Source organism: Vombatus ursinus, unplaced genomic scaffold (assembly GCF_900497805.2).
Source record: "Vombatus ursinus unplaced genomic scaffold, bare-nosed wombat genome assembly UNPS02014778.1, whole genome shotgun sequence".
NCBI classification, from domain to species: domain Eukaryota; kingdom Metazoa; phylum Chordata; class Mammalia; order Diprotodontia; family Vombatidae; genus Vombatus; species Vombatus ursinus.
In genome coordinates this window covers 8,563,778-8,590,475 of record NW_020954556.1, presented here as the reverse complement: position 1 = coordinate 8,590,475, position 26,698 = coordinate 8,563,778, and the positions used below count along the sequence as shown (strand labels likewise).

Sequence of the window (26,698 nt, the reverse complement as noted above, 5' to 3'; positions counted from 1 at the left end):
TGAGCTTAACTTGAGTTCCTTGCAAATTTGTTTTCCTTTCAAAAGGAAGTCATTATAAAAGCCAGTGCATCTTCATTAAGAAGTGATTATGGTATAGTAATTTTATTTATTTTTGATAGTTACTTAAATGGTAGAACAAGGAAATGCAGATAAGGTTTGCTTAGATTTTAGCAAAGCATTTGATGGAGTATTTCACAACATTCTTTTAAAAAAAATACATGGATTAGGTAACAATATTTCTTCATGAAACTAGTTGAATAGACAAGCTCAAAGAGTTGCCATAGTAGTCATTAATGGTAGGAGGTCTTCATTGGAGTTACACAGAGATCTGTACTCGACTCTGTGATGCTTAAGATTTTATTGATTATTTGGATCAAAGCACTGATGAAATCATTTTCAGATTTGCAAATGATGACAGATAGCTAAATTAGGAGCACTGGGTAAAAGTTATAAAAAGGCATGTTTAGCATAGGTGGAAGGAAAAGTTAATTAATAATTAGACTTTCCAAAATGGACTTAGAATATAGAGTAGTTTTTCCCATTTCAGGTCTTCAAGCAAAGGCTGGATTACCATTGGTTGGGTATGTTAGCAGTTATTTTTTTCTGTTTGAACTACCTGACCATTGAGGTCTTTTTCAGCTCTGAAATTCTGGTTTTCTGTAATCCATCAATGTTTTGGTGATGATCTGCCTTAGTTGGGTCTCTCCACAAAGTTTTCTGTGGTCTTTTTTTTAAAACCTCAAATGCTTTTTGAAGTTTTATGATTTAATTTCATAATCTTCCATAATATTTTACAAATGAATTTGCACTCTCAACTGGTATTGCCTTTGTCTGTCTCATGTCCCCACTTGGTAAGGAGATGAGATGTTTGCTGGTTGTCGCAGTTTGGAAGTTGTTTTGTCCTCTGTTAGGTTGGCTGCTTGACATCATTTACACTTCCATATATTGAATATCATAATCAAGGATCATATCTTTACCCTTTTTCATTTCTTATACATTGACATCAAAAACTATTTGAGTGGATCAGGTCAAAACTATTTTAATTGTACTTAATGGCTTTTCCTCTTTATTTGTCTTTTTGATTTTCTTTTCATCGTTATCTGTGCTAATTTAGTGTTGATTTTGATCTCTGTGTCAACTAGTTGGGAATCTGACTGCATGTACCCCTGATTGAGAAAGGAGTCATTTCCTATCTGGGGGAACTGATATTTCTTGCTGGTCAAAATATAGCACCAAAGTAAGGGATTCTTTGCTGTTCTTCCATTTCTGGCCTCGTATAAAATTCAATGTCATTGTATGGGAAGTGGGAAGGTATCAGAGATCTGAATGCTGAGTTTTAACAAATTCATCCATCTGAAAATCCCTCAAATTTGTGATAGAAGCTGACACAGCAAACTACCTTCCCTGCATGTTCCCTGTATGTTAGTATGAGTATTTGTAAACAACCAAGTTAAGTCCTGAATGATAATATTGAAATTTGATATTTTTGTTAATCATTGTGAATAAAGATATAATTTTTCTTTAGTTATAGGGAGCATCCCACTTCTGTAGGAGCAACTTTTCCTGGAAAGATGTGCATTCTTCATTATGCTGCAGGAATTGTTCTGGTATGCAGTGACTTAATTAACCTTATTATTTTCTTTCTAAATATGTATAAGCTACCTAATACCTTGGTATCTCAAAACATACATACAAATATATAATGGGAGCATTTACATATTATTTTTATAGTTTAAGAACCTAGGTTCAAATCCTTGCTTTGCTGTAAGTCATTTAGGTTCCCTGGGCCTCAGTTTCCTCATCTGTAAAATGAGTGGGTTAGACTAGATAACCTCCATAGCCCCTTCTAGCTCTAAATTTAGATCCTATGATTACTTATTGTTTTCATTACTATGAAAATCATACTTTATCTGTACTAGATTTTGAACATTTCTTAAGGGCATCTTTGATGAAGGTTGAGGAAGGAGAGAATAGACAGGCTTTCACAAGTAAGATTCTACAGCAGAACACATTTTTGCAGTTGCACAGTTACCTGAAATGTATGGAGAGTATAAGATCCCACTCTGCTGATTTATTGAGTATAAAAAAACCAAACAAACATTTTTTTTTCAATAGAGAAAAACACCATTCATAGTTTTTTTTATTGATATCTCTGGTTTTTACCTTTTTTATCTTTCTTTATATCCCTAGCACTTAGCACAGTGCCTGGCGTATGGTAAGCGCTTAATAAATTCTTCTTTTTACTGACTGTTTAAATCACCTTTATTTACCAATAAATCCTTCTCAGCCTAGAAAACTATCCCTTATAATAAAGAATTTTTAAAAAAGCAGTTCCACTAAACTAGCCTACACTTCAACAAATTTCAACATTTTATGCAGTGATCCATACCCACATTCCCCCAACTCTGCAAAAAAGGAAGAGAAATACATTCTTCTATCACTTTTTCAGGGTTAAGCTTGATCATTATAATTATTTGATATGTTTTTCTTTCCATTTAGGTAGTTATTGCATGTATGGATTTTCTAGGTTTTCTTCATTTTGCATCAGTTTGTACAAATCTTCCATATATTTCTATATATTTCTCATATATGTTATTTCTTATGGAACAATAATATTCCATTACATCCATGTTCCACAGTTTGTTTAACCAGTCCTCAATTGATGGATATTCACTTTGTTTCCAGTTCTTTGTTACTATAGAAATGCTGTTAAAATATCTTGGTGTCTTTCTATAACCTTCTTGGAGTATAAACCTTGAAATGACAGCTCTAGGTCAAAAGAAATGGATATTTTAGTCACTTTCTAAGCATGATTCCTAATTCTTTTCTAGTCCTATTTACAGCTTCCACACCTCCAATTGTGACTTTTGTCATTTTTTTGTCATCTTTGCCAATTCATTAGGTGAAACATCAGAATTTTTAAAATATCATTTTAAAGGTTCTCTTGCAACCAAGTATCTTCCATGCATATGTAAAAATGATACAGATTATCTTAAATAATATAACAAGAGCTAACTTGTTCCATGATCTTCTGTCATTCTCAAGCAAGGCAGAGACACATAAATTTACCAAACATATTTTCCACTGCCCTTGAGGTTATACAATACAGAATATAAATTGAAGAGAGAGTTCTTATAGATGGTGAGGTGCTCCAGATATTCCTATTTATGGATAGATTGTACTGACTACATTAATCACTAGAACATTGCACAGCTTCCTTAATTAGATCCTTAACCATGCAGAAGAGTTCCATTTACTACAGCTATACACATTGGAAAAATCAAGTGGATGAAAAATGCCTATTGCTATATATAGTATACTGTGATATACATGCATATACATATATATATGCATGTATATACATATATGCATTTGTGTATGTGTATATATATATGCATATATGTGTATAGTTGGAGGGGTCACTTATAGTGCTTACCTTTTAATATGCATATCTTGGAAAGAAACTTCAAAAGGACAGTGATATCAACCCACAATTGAATAGGAAGAAGCAAGCAGGCCAGATTACTTTTTGCAAATTTTTGGAGTTCTTCAAATAACTAAGCTTCTTCCTGAAACAGTTTATGATTTTAATACCAAAATTCTTCCAGTGACAACGTATGATTGAAAATAATGGAATACCACAGTCTCCAAAAAAATGAATGAAGTCAATTTTACAGGAGAAGCAGCATAAAAGGTGTCATCAGAAAAATGTATGACTAGAAAATAAGATGGCTTGGTCACATAACAGGAGTGAGAAGTGATTAATGTGGAGACCTTCAGATTCTCTTGATAGCTACATGCTATCAAATATTCTAGAAAAAGGGCCTTAGTATGTTGAGTGGACCTCTTGTGGTAGATTTACTGAAGGATATGGACAAGAGTTAAACAGTATAGGCAACCATGAAAGGGTTGGATTTTCATTATTGGAAGCAGTGCCAACATTGACAATATACATATAGATCCATTTAATTATTGAAGAATCAGTATGGTTCTTGCAATTTAAGTACTTTATAGTCTATAGAAGGTAGACATGTGCCTGTGTATACATACTAGTTGTATTCCTTCATACTTGAAGAGGACCAAAATGACATTACTATGTCAGGGTCAATGTATGCTGTGTCTGACTGTGGCTGATCAGACCAATATGAGCTCAGAAGGCTTCATCATACGTTGGGCACAAATAGTCTATATGAACATTTGGAATGGAGATGTCTCTAAATTTGTGCGTCTCACATTTCTTTTGAGCTGCTGCAGTTCTGCTTTGCACATAAAACACAGTGCCTTCTTTAATTTAGGCATGCCATGCTGGGTGGTGCTGTGCCAGTGTCTCCCATGTGTCACAGTCAATTCCAGAGTTCTTCAGAGACCTCCATGTGAGCGCTTGCTTTGCATGAGTTCTCTGTAAAATAGTCTTTCAGGCAAACTTAGATTTTGCATTCAAATGTGGCCAGTTGGTTTACAATACTGATGACTGACTAAATTTTTCTGTGATCTTCCACAAGCCCTTTTGAATGACAGTATTAAAAGCTTTGGTCAGATCAATGAATGTTGTATACGGATTTCTGTTCTGCTCCTGGCATTTCCCTTGGAGTTGTCAGGCAGCAAACACCCTGTCTACCATTCCTCGGCCCTTTCTGAAGCCAAACTGGCTCTTGGATAGATGACCGTTTTCCCGGGGAAGGATCAGCTAATAATCAGCTAAGGAGGACTCTGGCAAGAATCTTGCTGACAATGACTAAGAGACCCACCTGTGATTGTCATAGGAAAACCTATTTTCTTTTCCTTTAAAGAGATGGACAATGGAGGCATCCTTGAACTCCTGGAGGAGTAACCTCCTCTTGCCATATAACTTGGAAGATTTCAGTCAGTTTTTGTATGAGCAGTGGACCCCCTCCTTTGTAAATCTCAGCTAGAATAGAATCAGCACTTGGTGCTTTGCCATATGAAAGGAGCCAAATGGCATTCAAAACCTCCTCTTCAGTTGGAAATTTGGCTAGAATGGAACTGACTTCAACCTGACATATGTGGTCAATGGCTTCAGTATTGATTGATGACAGTCTATTGAGAGCATTATGGCCACGCTCAGCCCATCTCTCCAGGATCATGTCCTTATCACTAATTAATATGGCTCCATCAGCTCTGAGTAGTTGAGATGCACCATAGGTCTTTGGTCCATAAATAGCCTTCAGAGCATCATAAAAGCACTTTGGATTGTTACTATCGGTATAAAACTGAATTTTATCTGCCTTCTTACTGACCCAAGAATCCTGTATCTCTCTGAGCTTTGCTTGTACTTTACTTTTGATAGAGTTTTAACACTGCCTTCTTAGAAATGGACAAATTATCCTGTTGGTAAACCTGGTAGAATTCTCATTTTTCATTTAGCAGCTTCTGAATTTTCCCATCATTTTCATCAAACCAGTCTTGATGTTTGTGAGTATACTGGCCCAGATGAGTAAATATAGTCCTGTAAGTAAATCTTTAAAGTTACCCATGTCTTTTCTGTTCCATTGTTTCCAACTGTGTGTTGGATGTTTTTCCTCCAAGTTTGCAACAAACAGAGAAGCACTCTAATCTGTTAACATTACGTTTTCTCTAGTCATCTTGCCTTGGGGCCTCCACTTTTGTTGATTGCAAATATTTAGCTTGGAGACAATAAGCCTATAATTGGTCAAGCACTCTGTGCCACACATTACCTTTGTCACTATCACATTCTGTCTGTCTCTTCTCCTTTGTTGCAAGGAGGGTGCCTCCTTGAAATTTTATTGTGTTTAGGTAAATGGAAGACAATATTGGTGATAAGAAGGTTGTGAGACACACAAGTCTTTAGTAGTAAGTGGCTAGTGCTGTTGCTGTTTCTGATTTCATTCCCCCAAGGACTCCCTGCCATATCTGATAATCTGTGCCTACTCTGGTGTTAAAGTCATCTAGAATTATTACAATAGGAAGGCAACACATACACAAAACAGGAAGCTTGGAAAGCTTAGGAGTGGGGGTTGGGAGAAAGGGATGGAGCTGGGAAGGTTTTGAGTATCCTCAGCTGAGTTAAACAATATGATGATGAGATTTCAGGTGATCATTTTATCCTGGGTGGGGCATCATGTTCCTTGGAGTTCAGACCAAGCAGAGCTGAAGATGAAAAGTGGAGATCTAAGTATTTCTCCAAGAAATAGATTATATCCTTTAGCCAAGTGGAACACTAGGAGACATCTGGTATAACAACTTTCTTCTGCATTTTAACTGCTCTGTTTTCCCTGTTATGCTGATGTATCTTCCCATTGCAGCTTTATTTCACACTACTGTCATTCATATACCTATGCTCCAACTGAGTTGGAGTGTTCATATTTCCCAGATCTTGTCTTGCCTTTCCCTGTCAACATGCACTTGTGCACACTTGCTGCCATGTCTAGAATGGACTCTCCATACAACTCTACCCTTTGAAATCCTCTTCCTTAAAAGTACTAGCCCAAGTGCCGCCTCATTCAGGAAGCTTTCATTTATCCACCATGAAGCCTACTAGCTTTCCTCAAATCTCTACTGACACTTTGGTTTCTTCTTTGTACTTCTTGTGTCAGGAGATCTGGGTTTGAAACCTACTTCAGATACTGACTGACTGTATGATTGGGGCCATCTCCAGTCGTCCTGATGAATATTTGGCCACTAGATCCAGATGGCTCTGGAGGAGATAGTAAGGCTGGTGACCTTGTACAGCCTTTCCTCACTCAAATCAAAGTCAATTGCAAGTCATGTCATCACCTCACTGATGTCATGGTCCTTTTTGACAACCAGGGCTTTACTGCTAGATTTCTTTCTGAAAGACCAAGTCTTAAATCCAGTTCACTCTGGAGCTCTTAGATTGAACAACAATAGGTCTCTGCCCAAGCACCACTAAATGGCTATTTTTGGGCCCTCCTGGCTATGAGTCAATGTAAATAGTAACTGTTTCTCTTTTGGCCAACAACCCCTGAGGGTCTTCCCCTCCCAGTTTGATTTTTCTTTTTATTAAAGGGGCCATCCCTTGACTCACTTTTTTTTTTCTACATATACATTCATGTTAAGCATATTTGCCCATAGTCATGATATAAAGAATAATTAGAACTAATGGGAGGAACCACGAGAATGAAGCAATGAAACAAAACAACAAAAGGAAAGGAGAGCAAATAGTATGCTTCCATTTGCATTCAGACTCCATATTTCTTTCTGTGGGTGTGGATAACAATTTCTATCATGAATCTTTTGGAGTTCTCTTAGATTCTGGTGTTGCTGTGAAGAGCCAAGTCTGTCAAAGTCAGTCATACCATAATGTTGCTGTTACTGTGTACAATGTACTCCCGGTTCATTTCACTCTGCATCAGTTCATGTAAGTTTTTCCAAGGTTTTTTGAAGTCTGCCTGCTCATCATTTCTTATAGCACAATAGTATTCCATTACATTCATATACCACAACTTGTTCAGACATTCCTCAGTTGATGAGCATCCCCTCAATTTCCAATTCTTTGCCACCACAGAAAGAGCTGTTATAAATATTTTTGTACATGTGAGTCCTTTTCCCGTTTTTATGATGTCATTGGGATACAGCCCTAGAAGGGCTATTGCTGGATCAAAGGATATGCACATTTTTATAGTCCTTTAGGCATAGTTCCAAATTTTTCTCCAAAATGGTTGAATCATTTCACAACTCCACCAACAATGCATTAGTGTACCAATTTTCCCACATCTCCAACATTTATCATTTTCCTGTTTTGTCATGTTAACCAATCTGATAGGTATGATGTGGTACTTCAGAGTTGTTTTGATTTGCATTTCTGTAATCAATACTGATTGGAGCATTTTTTTCATATGAGTATAGATAGCTTTAATTTCTTCTTCTGCAAACTGCCTGTTCATATCCTTTGACCATTTGTCAATTGGTGAATGACTTGCATTCTTACAAATTTGATTAGTTCAGTATATATTTTAGAAATGAGTCCCTTATTAGAAACATTGGTTGCAAAAATTCTTTCCCAGTTTTCTGCTTCCCTCCTAATCTTGGCTGCATTGGCTTTGTGCAAAAACTTTTCAATTTAATGTAATCAAAATTGTCCATTTTGCATTTCATAATATTCTCTCTCTCTTGTTTGGTCATAAAATCTTCTCTTCTCCAAAGATCTAAAAGGTAAAGTATTCTTTGATCATCTGGTTTGCTTATAATATCAACCTTTATATCTAGATCATGGGCCCATTTTGACTTTATCTTGGTATGGGGTGTAGGATGTTGTTCTATGCCCAGTTTCTGCCATACATTTTTCTGTTTTTGGGCAAAAATAGCTCCTAATTATTGTTTTGATTTCCTCTTCATTGGTGGCGAATTCACCCTTTTCATTTTTGATGCTAGTAATTTGGTTTTCTTCTTTCTTTTTCAAAAATCAAGTTAACCAAAGTTTTATCTATGTTATTGTTTTTTTTCATAAAACCAGTTCTTAGTCTTAAGTATTAGCTCAATAGTTTTCTTAATTTCAAGTTTATCAATCTCTTCTTTGGTTTTCAATATTTCTAACTTGGTATTTAATTGGGGATTTTCAGTTTGTTCTTTTTCTAGCTTTTTCAGTTGCATGCCCAATTCATTGGTCTCTTCTTTCTCTATTTTATTTATGTAAGCATTGAGAGATATAGAACTTCCCCGACTGTTTTTGCTGCAACTCATGTTTTAGTATGTTGTCTCATTATTGTCATTCCCTTGGATGAAGTAATTAATTGTTTCTATGATTTGTTGTTTCACCCACTCATTCTTTAGGATTAGATTATTTAGTTTCCAATTAATTTATAGTCTACCTTTCCATTGCCCTTTATTACATGTAATTTATATTGTATCATATCTGAAAAGAATGTATTTAATATTTCTGCCTTTCTGCATTGAATTGTGAGGTTTTTATGCCCCAATACATAGTCAATTTTTGTGTAGGTGCTATGTACCACTGAGTTTTCTCAGTATATTCCCTTCTGTCCCCATTCAGTTTTCTTCAGAGGTCAACCACATCTAACTTTTCCAAGATTCTATTCATCTTCTTAACTTCTTTCTTGTTTATTCTGTGTTTAGATTTATCTAGTTCTGAGAGGGGGAGGTTGAGGTCACCCACTAGTATAGTTTTGCTATTTCTTTCTATATCTCCCTTAATTTCTCTTTTAAGAGTTTGGCTGCTATACCACTTGGTGCACATATGTTTAGTAATGACATTACTTTATTATCTATGGTACCTTTTAGCAGGTTGTAGTTTCCTTCTTTATCTCTTTTAATTAGATCTATTTTTGCTTTTGCTTTGTCAGAGATGAGGATTACTACCCCTGCTTCTTTTACTTCAGCTGAAGCATAATATATTGTGCTCCAGCCTTTTACCTTTATTCTGTGTGTATTCCTCTGCTTCAGATGTGTTTCTTGTAAACAACATGTTGTAGGATTATGGTTTTTAATCCATTCTGCTATCTGCTTCTATTTTATGGGAGAGTTCATCCCATTCACATTCATAGTTATGATTACTATCTGTCTTTCTCTCTATCCTATTTCCTCCCTGTTTATGCTTTTCTTTCTCCTTTTTCCCTTTCCCTCCTGGCTAGCCTTTTGCTTTTGATCAGTGCCTCCCTCATTCTGCCCTCCCTTCTATTAGCTCCCTCCCTTTTCTTCCCCTTTACCTTTACTACTTCTTTCCTCCCTTCTATCCCTCCTCCCTTTTCTTTCCTCTTTTCCTTCCTACTGCCTATAGGCCAAGTTAGATTTCTATACCTAACTGATTGTGTTATTCCCTCTTTGAGCCAAATCTGGTGAGAGTTAGGTTCTAACAATGCTCATCTCTCTCTCTTCTTTCCCTCTACTGTAACAGGTTTTTGTGCCTTTTCCTGTAATGTAATTTATCCTTGTCTGCCTCCTCCTTTCCTTTTCTCCCAGTACAATCCCTTAATTAGATTGGACTAATCCCCTTATTTAGATCCATTTAACCTACTTGATTAGATTTTTTTTATCATTACATGAAAGTCAACTTATACCCACCCCCTCTGTCTTTGTATACCCCTTTAAAATGATGTAATAATAACACAGTTCTCGAGAGCTACAAGTGTCATCTTCCCTTGTAGGGATGTAAAAAGTTTGTCCTTGTTAATAACATGTTGTTGTTTTTCTCTCCTGTTTACCTTTTTATGTCTCTCTTGAGTCTTGTATTTGAAGAATAACTTTTCTGTTGAGTTCTGTCCTTTTTAAGGTTTGGAAGTCCCCTATTTCATTGAATGTCCATCTCCTCCCCTGAAAAATTGTGCTTATTTTTGCTGGATGGTTAATCCTTGGTTGTAATCCAAGCTCCTTTACTTTATGGAATATTGTATTCCACACCCTGTGATCTTTTAATGTAGAAGCTGCAAAGTCTTGTGTAATCCTGACTGGAGTTCATGATATTTAAATTGTTTCTTTCTGGCTACTTGCAGGATTTTCTCTTTGAAATGGTAATTTTGGAATTTGGCTACTATATTCCTTGGCATTTTCAATTTGGGATTCCTTTTTGGAGGTGATCAATGGGTTCTTTCAATGACTAATTTACCCTCTGGTCCTTGGACCTCAGGGCAGTTTTCTTTGATGATTTCCTGAAGGGTGTTGTCCAGGCCCTTTTTTTCATCATGATTTTCAAGTAGACCAATCATTTTTAAATTATCTCTCCTAGATCTATTTTCCAGGTCAGTTGTTTTAGTGATGAGGTATTTTACATTTTCTTGTATTTCTTAATTCTTTTGTTTCTGTTTGACTGATTCTTGCTCTCTCATAGAGTCATTAGCTTCCACTTGTCCCATTCCATTTTTGTGGAGTTGTTTTCTTCTATTAGATTTTGACCCATTTTACTTTTTAAGAAGTTCTTCTCTTCAATGAGTTTTTGTGCCTCCTTTTCCATTTGGTCAATTCTACTTTTTAAGGACTTGTTTTCTACAGTTAATTTTTGTCCTTCTTTTTCCAAGCTATACCTCTCATTTCTTTTCCCAATTTTTCTTCTACCTCTTTTATTTGACTTTTAAAATCCTTCTTGAGGGGGCAGCTAGGTGGCACAGTGAATAGAGCTCTGGCTTTGGAGTCAGGAGGACCTGAGTTCAAATCCTGCCTTGGACACTTAACACTTACTAGCTGTGTGACCCTGGGCAAGTCACTTAACCCTGATCGTCTCACCAAAAAAAAAAAAAAGCAAAAGAAAAAAATCCTTCTTGAGCTTTTCCAAGAAAGCTTTTTGGGCTTGAGACCAGTTTATATTCCCCTTAGAAGTTTTCGGATGTTGGTATATTAACAATGTTGTCCTCTTCTGAATTTGTGCCTTGATCTTCTCTTTCCCCAAAATAAGAATATATGGTCATTTTCTGTTTCTACTTTTTGTTCTTGGTGTTTGCCTGTTTTCTAACCTTTTACAAAAAAAAAAATGTTGAGTTCTCTTGCTGGAGCAAATGGGGCACTTACCCAAGCTTCTTTTCCTGCTTACTGGGGCTTTGCACTTGAATGTTTGGCTCCTGGTCACCTGGGCCTTGCACAGGTATATTTTGATGCTGGTGGATTTCTGTTAGCCTAGAGCTTTGCCTTCTGGAGTTGTGCTTCCCAGAGTTGTATCGAAGCACTGAGTGATTTTGCTGCTGGAGAACAACATCATTGTCGTTTTCAGAGCTGGTGTTTACCAGTTTCCCTTGACTCATTTCTTAAAGAGACCTGTTCACTGAATGGGCATTACCTCACTCAAAGTGAGAACCTGAAAAGACCTACGCTTAAAACGGCCAAGATCTCCCATTGCATTGTGGGCCATCTCCAGTCCTCCTGATGAATATCTGGCCACTGGACCCAGATGGCTCTGGAGGAGAAAGTGAGGCTGGTGACTCTGTACCGCCCTCCTTCGTTTAAATCCAATTCACTCGCAAGCCATGTCATCACCTCCCTGATGTCATGGTCCTCTTTGAGAACAAGAACAAACACAACAAGCTGTATGATTATGGTAAAATTATAGAGGCTCTCAGAACTTCAGTTTCCTCATCTATAAAACACAGATGATAGTATTTATACTACCAACCTGACAGAATTTTTGTAAGAAAAAATTTTTTTTTTGCAAATCTTTGCAATTCATGAATGTTCTGATTACCAATTACTATCAACTAATTTTTCTGTCTCCATTCTTTACCATCTATCTAAACCTTGCTCAACAAAGTAGACAAAATAACTTATCTAATCTAATTTATATATGTTATTGGTCAGTCATTTCACTTGTGGCTGACTCTTCATGACCCAGTTTTGAGGTTTCCTTGTTCAAGAGACTGGAGTGGTTTGCCATTTCCTTCTCTAGCTCATTTTACAGATGAGCAACTGAGGCAAACAGGGTTAAATGAATTGTCCAGGGTCACACAGTTAGTTTCTGAGGCCAGATTGGAACTCTTGACTTCAGGCCCATCACTCTATCCATTGTACCACCTAGCTGCCCCAACTTACATATAATTATAGTTATGTATTGCAGCTATATTTTATCACATCCACTAGATTGTATGTTCCTGGAGGACTATGTCTGTGTCTTATTTCATCTTTTATATTTCCAGGACCTAGTTGAGTTCAATCAAGGTAACCAATTAATTGACAAGCATTTATTAAATTACTATGTGCCAGGCATTGTGCTAGGTTCCAAAGATAAAAATACAAAGAATAGAATAATTCTTGTCCTTGAGAGCTCATGTTCTAAGAGGGGACACAAGTACCTATGTAAGTATGTGCAGAACATATGTAAAAAGAATAAATACAACTCTGCTTAAGAAAAAATAAAGCCCAATTTGTACAAAATAAAACTGTCTCATCACTAGTGAGTAATCACATCCAAAAAACATCCTACCTGAATATAAAATGTCTTGGTCAAACTCTCAAGTACCTCAAAATAATGAGTGTACAGAGGTCTGTTTCTCATTGTAAAACTGTCCCTGGGACTGTATCATCATTTGGATTTATTATACTTCTTGTTGCCGTAGGGAGGATGCTGAGAATATGAGCTAGTCTCTCTCATATCGCACTGCACCATAGGTGCCTAAATTTAGCAAGTAAATGGAAAAACCCATTTCTTAAGAAGCTACCTGAAGATTATTTTGAATGGATTCAAAACACTTGCAGAAGCTCACAAATAATGAACATCTGCATTAAGGGGGAAAGAAATTAATGTAATTTCAGATTTCCACGTAGTCTTGAATCACTTTGTGGAAACTTGAAACTTTTTCAGAATCCTTTGTTGGCTTCAAAATTTCAAGTGGAGGTTTGTATCTGTATCTATTTATTTTCATTAAAATTATTAAATTTAGGTTTCAGAAAGGAGCTATCAACTCAATGAAAAGAAGGAATTCCTAAAAATTAGAGCTATAAAAAATGCCTTGGGAGGTAATATATCTAGAATACTGTGTGGAATTGGGAGTAAAGATTAAAATTTTTGTTTTCTTTCAAGGAATACTTAATGGAAAAAATTAGGATTATTGCATTAGTTCTTTGGCAACTAGAGATGTTCAAATAGAATTAGATGATTATAGGAGGGATTTGTGCTTTGGGTCACTGGTTGGACTAAATGACCTTCAAAGTCCTATCTAACTCTATGATTCTGATTCTCTAAACTCAGTTGTGTTGGTCTAAAGTGACCTAACATTCAGAAGTCATAAGTCCATACCATTGGAACTAGAAAGAATCTGGGAAGTCCAGCCCCTCATTTTTGAGATGAAGAAAATGAAGTGTAAAAAGCTTATATGTTGAAATAAACCCTGCTGGTAAATGTCTACTTTCTCCTCCTTCTAATTAACTGGACACCTTTTGACCTTGAATTAAAGCAAATTAAATGAATCTATACTGAAGGGCAGCATGGTACAGCAGATAAAGAGCTAGCCCAGAAGCCAGTAAGACCTGGCTGGGTTCAGTTCACACTACTGACACGTACTGGTTATGTGTCTGGGTAAGTCATTTAACCTCTCTGTGTCCTAGGTCACTTTCTAAGGCTATGAGTTACAAAGAAGGTGACTTTAATTGGTACGAAGCATTTTTTCACCTGGAAATTCCCTATAACCAATGACATCATCAGTCCTGTACTTATCTTTATGTACAAAATTAATACAGGTTACTTTTAGGGGGGAAGCACTAACATGGGGCATCAGGAAAGGCCTCATGTAGGAAGCAGATTCCTTTTGGAGCTTTGAAGGAATCTGGGGATTTTAAGAAGCATAGGTAAGGAAGCACATCTTCTTTAACTCACTAATTCACAAAGAGAATTATTCTTTGCACCTCTGACTTTTGGCTTCATAATAGCAAAAGGAAATCACATTGCTAACCACTTTGTACCTAAGAAAACATTTTTCCCTTAATGAATGCAAGGAGATTGTGTCTGCAAAGAACCAAAGGTTCACATAGGTTGTATTCATATATTCATTTTGTGTATTTATGCTACCTATCCTAGAATTAAGCCAGATGTTCAAGCTGTGCTTTAAGCTAAAATCCTGACAACTAGTTATGGCTTCTATGTGCACACCAAGTTATTAGGCATTACCAGCTTTGGGTAGATCTTAAGAATACGTGATTAGGTGTCCAATAATTTCCCTCTTATTAAATGTTTGTTACAGCAATAAGAAAAATTCATAGTTTGATCATTTAATTTGCTTCTACATTTCAATAAACATTTTGGTAACAGCTTCTCCTCTCCCTACCCCCCCTCCCACTTTTTTTTCTCCCAACATTAGTATCCCAAGGGCATAACTGTCGAGGCATTTTCTGTTATTATTGCGCAGTTGCTGGGGCTTAGTCTGGGAATAAGATACGACGACAAGAGATGCCACTGTTCTCAATCTACCTGCATAATGAGCCCAGAAGCTGTGTAAGATTGAAAAACACCTTGTTTCGTGCTGATGTTGTTTATTTTAATGCAGATATATTTTGTGTGTAAAATCCAAGTCATTCCTAATTCATGATTATACCAGAAAAAAGACACAAATTGACCCTTTCCCTATAAAATATATATTTGATTTAAACATGTTTATAAAAAAGAATGAGGACAAGTGGGCCCTGCTTTCAGACAATTTAGGATACAACATTTTACTTTAGGAGATAGGTTAGGAAAGTTATTCTAGTCAGACTATTTGCATTACAGAATGAATTTATCAGAATTTTTTTATAGACCAAATGTAAGAGACAAACTTTACAGGAGGTTTTTTTTATTTTTTTTCACAGTTAATGATAATCGGGCTTATAGGTCAGAAGAAACTGGAATGATCTCTTTTAGCTTGCTAGGCAATAAGAGCCTATAAGGAAATAATGTCAAAGAGGGATAACATGAGTTGCCTTCTCCAAGTTTTTTCTTCTTAATGATTCGCTTGTTTTAGGTAGGAGCCAAGAGATGAATCATAAGGGAAGAAAAAATTTGGCTATTTGTATAAGAGGCCACTTACAGGCACAAATCCCTGGGACTAACTTTCATCTTTAAAAAAAAAACTTTATATCAAATATACATTCTATCTAACTATATAAGAGCTTTAAAATTGTTATATTATGTCAGATAAATAACTAATAATCTTTCCAAAAGTGACTCCAAGAAGTAAGTTGTATCTCCTGGAAGGACAAAAATATCACTCCTGACAGTTATGTCACTCTTGTTTGTTTGTTTGTTTTGCTGCTAGGCAATGGGATTAAATGACTTGCCCAGGATCACACAACTAATAAGTGTCAAATGTCTGAGGCTGGATTTGAACTCAGGTCCTCCTGACTCCAGGGCAGGTGCTTTATCCACTGCACCACCTAGCTGCCCCAGATTAAAGTCACTCTTGCAAATATTACAGTCACACAAAATAATACAGAATTTGAGAGTTTAAAGGGATTTGAGTGGCTATTTAATTCCAACCCTACACAAATGGAATCACTAGTATAGCAGTCTTCTTGGGAGACTAGAAAAGATTACAGAGAAGAGGGAAGCAGTATATCCTGGTGCTCTCTTTCTCTCTCACAACTGCTCCAACAAAGATCAAAGAAGGTCATGAGTTTGGGTGAATGGCAGTTGGGAAATCTGAGGATGAGCCCCAGTAGTTCATTTTTCCTTCCCAGGTCAGTGTAGGGAGATAGAAGCCCAGTAGGGAGGAGAGTCTTCCAGCACCTGGATTGAGCTAGGCCCTCCAGCTATGTAGTAGAGCAGGGAGGAGGAAGACGTGTGATTTGGCAATTATGTGGTATGACTCTGAGCAGAGTTTTGGGCCCTTCCAGTTTGACTTGGGGTTAGAGCCTGTGGCTTTCAGATATTGGGGCAAAGAGGGAAGACCAGGGCTAAGTCTATACCTGTGTCATTCTGACCTCAGAGCAGAGTCAAAGATGCAGCTCAGAAGGAGACTGGGGCTTGTGGCTATATAGCAGGGCAGGAAGTGTAGATTAGGGACACTTCTACTTCTCTGTCATTGACACTGTTGTTCAGTTGTTTCAGCTGTGTCTAACTCTTAGTGACACTATTTAGGGTTTTCTTGGCAGAAATACTGGAGGGGTTTGCCATTTCCTTCTCCAGCTCATTTTACAGATGAGGAAACTGAGGCAAACAGAGTGAAGTGACTTGTCCAGGGTCACACAGCTAGTAAGGATCTGAGGCCAGATGAATCTTCCTAACTCCAGACCTGGTGCCAACCAGTTGACACTAGAACAAGATTTTAGATTCAGCCCACAGACTTGGGCTGCAGCAGAGATAACCAGGGATGAGCCCTGAAGTTCTATGACTCTGAACTTGAAGGGCTTTCCAGTTAGCTGATGTAGTCTAGGGTCAACAGCCTTCTATTGGAGCTCCAACCAGGTGAAAACCTATAGTTGTGTTGTCTGACCCAAAATTGGGTTGGAAGCTATAGCTCACCAACTTGAATAATCCCTGAGATCCTTGTAGAATGCAGTATTCAATGTCCAAGGAAAACAGTGACAAGACCTTAGATAATACAGATAAGGGCCAAGCATGACCTTTACTGTGTCTCCAGAAGTGTGTGGAGGCTAGCCCTCACACAAAGTCCCTATTCAGGAAATAAAGCTGGAAGAATTAATAAACAAAAAAAGACATTTGATAAGGAATGTGGAGCCAGGAATGCCCTAGACAAATCTAGAAGAAGAGAATGACTTCACAACATTTAGAAACAAAGATGCAAAGAAAAACACAATGAGGCCAAAAAGTCAACCAGAATTCCTAAAAGAAATGAAGTAAGAGTTTAAAATGATATTATAAATGAAATAAGTGCTCTAGAGTACAGATGTCAACTTTGTAGCCTCTGGGATGCATGCATTCCACAAAACTCCTGAGCATGGCCCAAACCAGATTAAAATGTCATTGGGAAATATTTAATAACATAAATAAAAATGCAATACATTAATAATGTTGATTTGTGGTTTTCCAAGTCAATATGTGACCGGAAGGGATCCATTTCTATTTGAATTTGACACTGTTGCTCTATAGGAAAGATTTGGAAGGAGAATTAGCAAATACAAAATCTTACCAAGTAACGAGATTCCTAAAAGCTAATTACTTCCCAAAATGCTAACGTTATTTAATTCTAGAAGTTAATTACTTCACATAACAACAAGAAATATTAAAACAAAGTAAAAAAATCTGGAAAAAACAGAAGCAAATGTAAGGAATCTCATATAAAAAAACTGACCTGAAGGAAGCTGGAGAAAAAAAAATAAGCAAAAAAGAGCCAAGATACCATATCTCATCGAATAATCACTAGAAACTGCCTACAGGCAACCAGATGGCAAAATGAAAACAGAAAAATCTACTGGCCACCTACTGAAATAAACTCCCAAATGAAAATTCCAAGAAATATTATGGCTAAAATCCAGAGTTTCTTTGTAAGGAAAAAAAATCACTACAACTAGTGAAAATGCAAAAAGTCAAGTACCAAGGAGCCACAATCAGCTTTACACAAGATTTGGTCTCTGCATTTTTAAATGAGAGGAGAGCTTGGAACAAAATTCCAAAAGGTAACAATAACAAAAACAAAATAAAAACCATACAACCAAGAATAACTTACCCAGAAAAACTGAGTAAAATCCTACAGGAGAAATCAATCAATTAATCAAAAAGAGGACTTAAAAGCATTCTTGATGCAAAGACCAAAGCTGAGTAGAGACTTTGAAATGCAAATACAGGAATCAATAGAAGCATAAAGAGGTAAATACATAAGTATGGAAATAAACGTGGGCAATTAAAAGGAAATAAGCAATGATGAAATGTTAACATTCTATCAGGAAGAAAAATACATTCCCTTAGAATTCTAATTTTGTCAAGAGTTATGGAATTAAATGCGGGTCTGTGAGTAGTTTTGCTATGTTTTAATGGCCTTAAGAAGAAAGAAAAGGGAGGGGAGATAATGCAAGGAAAAGGATAGAAAGTTACTGTCATATAATCAGGCTGTTCAAGAAGACTATACAAACAAGCTCTAAGAGGTGGAGGGAGAAGGGAATCACTTGAGTTACCCCATTTTCTATGCTGTCTGTAGCAAGGCTGTACTAGTAGTTACAAGGACCTAACACAGGCTTACAACAAAACCTTCCCTCACACTCATCTCCTTTCTTCTTTCCAGTGCCTTTAGATTGTGCAAGTTTGCCTCGGCCACGAAAAGAGCCATTCAGAGCAAAAAGCAGATGGGGGCTCCACCTTACAGCACTAGGGCTGCAAAACTCTGAACTATTTTTGCTAACGCAGACAAACTAGTAGCAATAGTATAGATAGGGCCATGGTGGAAAACCCCAAGATATCAGTGTGGCAAAGGTCTGAACTTTTAGTGCTGGAGCAGAGAATGAAGGAACAGAGGGAATAGGACAGGATATGAAGACAAGACACTGAATGTATGTGTGTTGAGGGGGGATGATTAGGGAGTTGTGCAGCACTCCATCAAGCCTTTGGGAAAGAGCATCCAGCTGCGGCCAGTTATCATCAATCAAAATGACCTGGAAAAGAGACATAGTCTGGTTAATCATAAACTACCCAACATTGGACGAGGCTGAGACACTTTACTCCAGCCCCAAAGGAAACCACTATCAGAAGGTTCAGAGTAAGAAAGTGAATAGGGGTGAAATCATGAAGAAGAAAAAAAGATTGAATTTATCAAAAATCTCAGGAAGAAGAAAACTCGAAGACCTTGAACAAAACAGATGAATCAATAAGGAAAATGCTAACAATAGAAGAAAATGTGGTCTCCATATCTGAAATTTATAAAGAAAAATAATGAACAGGACTAGTTAAAGGGGAGGAGAGGAAGTGGGAATCTACTTGAATAAGAGGGGGAAAATGGTGAAGAATTATATAACTAGATAAAAGCAGGCGAGAAGATGGAACTAATAAGTGAAGTCTCAAAGTGAAATGGGTAGTAATAAGAGGAAGGGATCAGAGGTCAGAGGAAGAATGCCATATTAAGAAAGAATACAGTAAAATAAAGGGATGCAATACTATGTTTGTAGCACAGGAGGGAAAATAATACCTTGAAAAACCAATATTAGAGACAGAAAATAGAAACCTAACTTGTAATTTTAAATGTGAATGGATTAAACAATCCAATAAAATGGAAAAAAGTAACAGATTGGCTAAGAAAATAAAACACTATGACCTGTTGCTTATAAGAACCACATTTAAAAACAAAGACATACAGAAAATAAAACCATAGGCATGGGAAAAAAAAATTACTGTACATCAAGTCAATCCAAAAAGCAAGAGTTACCACCATACTTTTGGATAAACCAAAAGCAAACATTCAAAAGACAGAAAGGGATAAACAAGAAAACCATAATACACTGAAAAAAACCAGAGACAACAAACCATTATCAGTAACATATGTTCCAAATGCTTTAGCATCCAAATTCACAATGGCATTGCAAAAGAATATGCGTTTCTGAGCTTTGAGCTTCAGTTACCTAAACTGAAGGGCTCAAACTGGTTGACTTCTATGGTCCATTGCAGCATTTTAGGTCTGTGATCTCATGATCTTAAGAGCATATCCAAATACCCCCAGAAATATCTACTTCCTTGGGCATAATTGGTGGCTACAGCCAGTTGTAACTTCCCTTACCCTGCTGTTTCCTTGTGGCAGTGTTCTTACATTCTAATACAGATGAAGAACCTGAAAAGTTAAGGTCACATAGCTAATCACTGGCAAACCAGAATCATATTTTAATAATATACTCCAGTGAGAGAAATGGAATTGCCTCATTGTCAGTCATCACTTTTATTTGTTAAAATTTCTGTTGTGAACCACTTGTTTTTATTTCCAGCCTATTTAGAGCATTTAAAATCAATACTCACAATTGCTTTTTTATAGGTCAAGAAATGTATGTGAATTCAGAAGTAATATTTCTGACAAAGTTATTAAATTTATTTTTAGGCTCTCCAGCGGGATTAAGGTTTTTAGCCACTGCAGCTTGAGTGACTTTCAAAATTTCATTTCAAAGACTGGTGCTAAATGTCTTAAAAATCAACCAACTCTTAAATATTTTTCCTCGGAGGTTTCTGGATCCTGCGGGAATTACATAGTATCTGGAGATGAACAGTGTGATTGTGGCCCTCCATCGGTAAATATTATCAAAAGAAACAGACTTTATTGTGAACATTCCATATTTTGACTTGCTGTGAATAAATGATGTTTTGAAAAATCTGAATATGCAGCAAATATCCAGCAAAATAAAAATCAATAAAAAGTCAAATTAAAAGCAATTTAAAGCATATTGTGGTACATAGGGGAGTTAGGTAGTCTGCGGAGTTTTGAATAAGTCTTAAAAAGTGCCACAAAAAATACCCATTATTAAAAAAACTGGGCATGAGGACCTTTTTCCCCAACGAAATTTTTTTTTTGTAAATTAAATTTTTACTAATGCTTTTGTTTTTTACATCATAGTCATTTACAGATTTATCTCTTCAACACCCTTCTCTCCCACCTTGTTAAAATCTGACCAGTTTTAACAAAGAAAAACTTGTAACAAAGAAAAACTATTAAACAAAACCAACTGACATAGCTACCATTTCTGGCAACCTGAGCCACATTTTGTACTTATATCCCCTATGTCTCCAAATAAAAGAGGAAGGTAGAATTCATTTTCCTCCATTTATTTCTTTTGTATTGCTTTTATGCTATCTTCCTCTTTTAGGGCAGAACCATGTCCTTATGCTTAATTTTACTTATCCATAAGTTCTCTTTCTCACTCCCCTTTTCCCAAGTTCCCTGAATTTATTTAAATTGTTAATATATTTATTTCTTTTTATTTCCTCCTTTTGACCCTTCCCTTTTCCTATGCAGAAATGAATGTGGTTCCCTTACACCTCTTAACTAAAGTAACATTCTTTTGTGATTCCCTTTTCCAAGAAGTGTTCTTTTACTTTGTCCTCCCTATTAATTATTACTCTATCTGATTATGCTATGTTCATTCTTTGCTCTCTGTGTTTCTCATTAAAGTTAGGGGTTCAGTAGTACAGCAGTTGAATAATCTATATCCCATTTTTGTCTTGGTAATTTGTAGATTTTATCACATCTTCTCTGGTTTATTTTTTTAAAAATTGTTGTTAAAGTGGTCTCTTAAGGTCTCTACTCCCATGAAACAACACATATTGTGAGAGCATTATCTCTCCCTTCCACCCTGTGGGATCTTTTATCAATTATACCACTTTGTTTCATCTCTTATCAAGCAATTAATCTGGGGGTCAACAAGCATTTGTTAAGCATCTACACTGTTCTAGAAACTGGCAACACAAAGGCAAAAAAAAAAGAAGAAGACATAATCCCTAATTTTAGTCCTATTAGGGGAGAAAACCTGTACATAAATATGTGCATATATATTACTTGCATATAAAATTAATACTAGAGAATTTTGAGGGGAGGAGGCATTATTAGCTGGATAGGTCAGGAAAGACTCCTCCTGGAGGTAGTACTTGACCTGAACTTTGGAGGAAACAAGGGATTTCAAGAGTGTTCGTGAGGTTACAGTGCATTCCAGACATATGGGGTAGTGTGTGCATGGGTAAAGAAGATAGTATGTGAGAAACAGCAAGAAGGCCAGTTTGGTTGGATTATAGGATTTGTAAAAGGGAATCATTTATAATAAGTTTGGAAGAGTAGGTTGGAGCCAGGTTGTGAGAGACTTTCAAAACCAGAGGTTTTTGTATTCCATCTAACTGTTAATAATAAGTCACTGGAGTTTATTGAGCAAGAAAGTAAATAATCAGACTTCTTCTAAAGCCAGAAGATCAAGATTCAGGATATTATTTAGGCAGCTGGATAAAGGATAGAATAGACAGGGGAGACCCTTGATGCAGTCACAACAATTAGGCTATTGTAATAGGAGGTGAAAGATGATGGAGACCTAGACTAGTGCGATCACCATGTGAGTGGGTAAGAGGAGAGAAAATGGAGATAGTGAGAATAGATAGTTTTTTCTAGGAAGCTGACTGAGAAAGAGAGGAAGAACTTATGCTACTTTAAAAATATGGTAGAGTCAACTGAAGTTTTTTAAGCCTGAGCAAGATCTGGCTATATTTATAGACTTCAGAGAATGAACCAGTAAATAAGGAGATATTGAAGATGATTATGGGGATAACCTACTAAATGATTTTAGAGGAAATGTGAGGTGATGGGATCAAGGACACATGAAGAGGGGTTGGCCTTACTGAGGAGGGGTTCCTCTTCATCAGAGACTAAAGTAAACAAAAAAATGGGGGCTGATTTTAGGGGGTTTTGAACCTGGAGGAAAGATGGAACTCATGGTGAATGGAGATATATTTTCTCAATAAAGAATGAATAAAGTCCTCTGTTCAGAAGACCTGGGAGGCTTGATGAGGAAAAGGATTTCAGTCTGTGGGGCTTTGACAGAGAATATATTAGGATGGAGTAAAAAGACTGCCTTGCTACAGCTAAGGTCTTTTAATCCTGTCAGAAAGTATATATTAAGTGCTTACTATGTTCTAGGCATTCTAGTAAGTGCTGAGGATACAAAGGAAGGCAAACAACAGACTCTGATCTCAAGAAAGTCAGTCTAATGGAGATAACATGAAAGCAACTACGCACAAATCACAAATATAGGATATTTTGGAGATAAACAACAGAGGGAAGTCACTGGGAAGGAAGAGGAGAAGAAGAAAGAAAGAAGGATGGAAGAAAAGAAAGAAGGAAAGAAACACATTTATTAAGCACCTAGTATGCCATGCATTGTGCTGAGTGCTTTACAAATATTATCTCATTTGATCCTCACTACAACTTGAAAGGTAGATTCCATTATCATCCCCATTTCATAGATGAAGAAATTGAGACAAATAGAAGATAAATGACTTGCGTAGGGTCACACAGCTAGTAAGTATCTGGAATTAAGCATGATCAGAAGAGGCTTCCTGTAGGAGGTGAGATTTTATCTGGGACTTGAAGAAAGTCAGAGAGGGCAGAAGATGGAGATGAGGAGAAATAGAATTCCAGGTATGGGGGACAGCCAGTGAAAATGTGCATACAGGAGATGGGAGTATCTTGTGTGAGATGTGTTACTGCCTCACATAAAGGGGAAAGAGTAAAGTATAGGAAGACTGGAAAGGTAGGAAGGGGTCTGGTTATGGAGGACTTTGAATGCCAAATAGGATTGTATATTTGATCTTGGAGGTGATAGGTAGCCACTGGAGTTTATGAATGGGGGAAGAGGTGATATGATCAGACCTGTGGTTTAGGAAGTTTAATTTGATAGCTGAGTGGAGAATGGATTGAAATGGAGAGAGTTGGGTCAGGGAGACCACCAGGAGAGTTGTTGCATGAGGTAATGAAGACCTGCAGTGTGGTGCCATTGTCAGAGGAGGGAAGAGAGAATACACTGAAGATAACATGAAGGTGGAATTGACCAGTCTTCGCAACATTTTGAATTTAGGGAATGAAAGTGAGTAGTCAAGGATGGGTGATGCTCTCACAAATATATATACATACATATATATATATATATGTATATGTATGCATATTGATTCATTTATTGGGGGCATGCTCTTATAAATTCAGAGATAATTAATTTCATTCTTCCTCCTCTTCTGTCTTAAATTCTCTGTAAATTCTTAGTCCTTTAGATCCTTTTGTATTGTTCTTTGATGATCTCTTTTAGTTTTTTGTAACATTGGATCAGAAATATGAGAAAAAAATGAGAAAAAGAGAAAAAAATTTCCTGTTAATTGTACATACTCATCTTTCTTGTATGGGTGGAATATTTTCAGGTTAATACTCTTCTTAAGTCCGGTTTTTGTTGCAGAAATAACCCAAATCCCTTGTCTCTTCCTCCACCCTATACTTGCAGCTAAAGAAGGAACTCACTTTATGTTTGCTCAAACAAGCAAACAGAAGATATTCATCACAACCTCCTTCTTTTACCTTCTTCCACATTTTGCAATCCCTTGATATCATCTCCCATCCTCTCTACCTTTACCCTAATCTCTGATGAAGCAGTAACTCTTCATCCCATTAAATGTTTTATATCCCTATATTTCCCGATCCCTTCTCTTCTTATCTATTCTAGCAGATTGCTCCTCACAATCATCCTCCCATCTCTTGCTTTCAATTTCTCCCATCTATTGATTCCTTCCTATAAACATACTAAAATCTCCATTAAAAAAAGAAAAAAAAAATCTTTGGAGAATCTACCAAGCTCTGCAGCTGTCATCCTACATTTCTCCTTCCATTCTTAGCCAAACTTGGAAGAGTTATCTGTATTACTGCCTCCATTGCCTAAGTTGTTAACTCTTTATAATATGCTTTCAGACCTCATCACTCAACTGAAAGTTCTCTCTTCAAAGTTATCAGTAATCTTTTAATTACCAAATATTATGGCCTTTTCCTAATCCTGACCTTTTTTTAAAGCTCTTCACAGAATTTAACCACCTCTACAGCTGATCACCTTCTCCCAAGATTCTCATGACACTGTTCTATTTGGATTCTCTGCCTTCCTATCTGACCACTCTTCATTATTTTTTCCTAGGCAATCATTCACATTATGTCCCTAATTATGATATATACCACAGTGTTCAGTGTTGGGCCCTCTTTTCTTCCCTATAACCACTAATTTGTTGGTCTAATCAGGTCCCATAGGTTTAAATGTCATCTTTATTCAGATGATTCCCAGATTTATGTGTTCAGTTCCAGTCTCTCCCTAGAATTCCAGTCTAAGGCAGCATGTTACAATGGAAAGAATTCTGGCTTTGGAGTCAGAATAACAGTGCTTCCTCTGTTGGTAGCTAACAAAAGATCTTGGTAAAGTTATTTCATTTCTCTAGGTTTATATTTCCTCTCCTCTAAAACCTCTGCTGTAAAAGTTGGGCCAGAGGTCCTCTTAAAATTACTTCCAACTCTTAATTCTGTAATCCTATGATGCTATGCTTTCACTGCTCATTGGACATTTCCTATAGTTCTTTTAAGGCCTAACTTAAATAGAGGGAGGGAGGGAGAGAGAGAAAGAGAGAGAGAGAGAGAACACTTTGTCCCTTTTGTATTCACATTCAGTTCCAGCACAGAAGCAAATCAAATGGCCTTTTTTTCATCATTCCGTGTTCAGAGTGGATTCAATTGATACCTGTATACCTGTAGATTGAGGTCAATCTTTCACCACCACTGTTTCCCATAAAGAAGTAGCCCTTTGCCTTGCCAAGGTAAACCCTGCTACCAGCAGTAGTGATCTCATTAAACCCTGCCTTCTTCAGTCAATTGCCCTCTCTATTCCCACTCTCTTATCTTCAATCTCTCCCTATCTGCTGGTCTCTTTTCTATTAACTACTAATATGCCTATGTCTTTACCATCCTCAGAAACCCTCACTTGATCTACCCATCGTTTCTAGCTAGAGAGAAGGCCAGTTTGTGTGAATTACAGTCAGTGATGGGAGTAATGTCCAGTGGGGCTGGAAAGATGGGTGGGAGCAAGGTTGTAAAGAGCTTCAAAAGTTTAACATAAGAGTTTATATTTGAGCCTAGAAGAAACAGGGATCCAGTATCGTTCATTGAATATGTGACTGGCAAGGATAGACCCTCCCTTTAATGAAAAATAATGTTTTCAACTGTGTTAAGGATGGATTAGGGTGAGGAGAGACTCATGTCAGGGAGACCAATTAGAAGTCTTTTGTATTATTTTTGTAGTATTCTAGGCAAGAGGATATGAACTAGCTTGGTGTCCTTGTGAGTAGAGAGAAGGAGTCATATGTAAGGAATATTGTGGAAATAAAAATGACAAAATCTTGGAACTGATTAGATATATGGGGTGAGATAAAGGGATGTGTCAAGGATGATGCTATGGTTATGAATCTGAGAGAATGGAAAAATGATGGTGTGTGACAGAAATAGGAAAGTTTGGAAGAAGGATGTCTCTGGGGGAAAAGATAATGAGTTTTGTTTTGGATATGTTCATTTGAGATGTATCCAGTGTATCCCATAGGCAGTTAGTGATCCAGGATTGAAACTCAGGGGATATCTGTGGTTATCTATATCTATGTCCATGTCCATGTACAAATCCATATCTAAATCTGTATCTATGCATATATATCTAACTGTGAGTCATTGGTGTAATTAAACCTATGGGAAATGATGTGGGTGAAGAGAGAGAAGAGTAAAGGATCTAAGAAAAACACCCACAGTTTTAGAGGGTGTGATATGGACAATTAATCCACATTGTTCCAAAGTGAGAATATCCCAGGTTCTGAGGGAAATTCTAG

General features: G+C 36.8%; 1 protein-coding gene across 1 annotated transcript in view; it reads left to right on the top strand.

Annotated features, from left to right (window-relative positions):
* Positions 1-26,698, top strand: part of LOC114045335 (disintegrin and metalloproteinase domain-containing protein 32-like) — a 137,874-nt gene that overhangs the window by 65,822 nt on the left and 45,354 nt on the right. Inside the window, exons 10-12 of the mRNA XM_027865269.1 lie at positions 1,526-1,607; positions 14,730-14,863; positions 20,379-20,565. Of these exons, the coding sequence (XP_027721070.1) occupies positions 1,526-1,607; positions 14,730-14,863; positions 20,379-20,565 (403 nt within the window). The remainder of the gene's footprint in view (positions 1-1,525; positions 1,608-14,729; positions 14,864-20,378; positions 20,566-26,698) is intronic.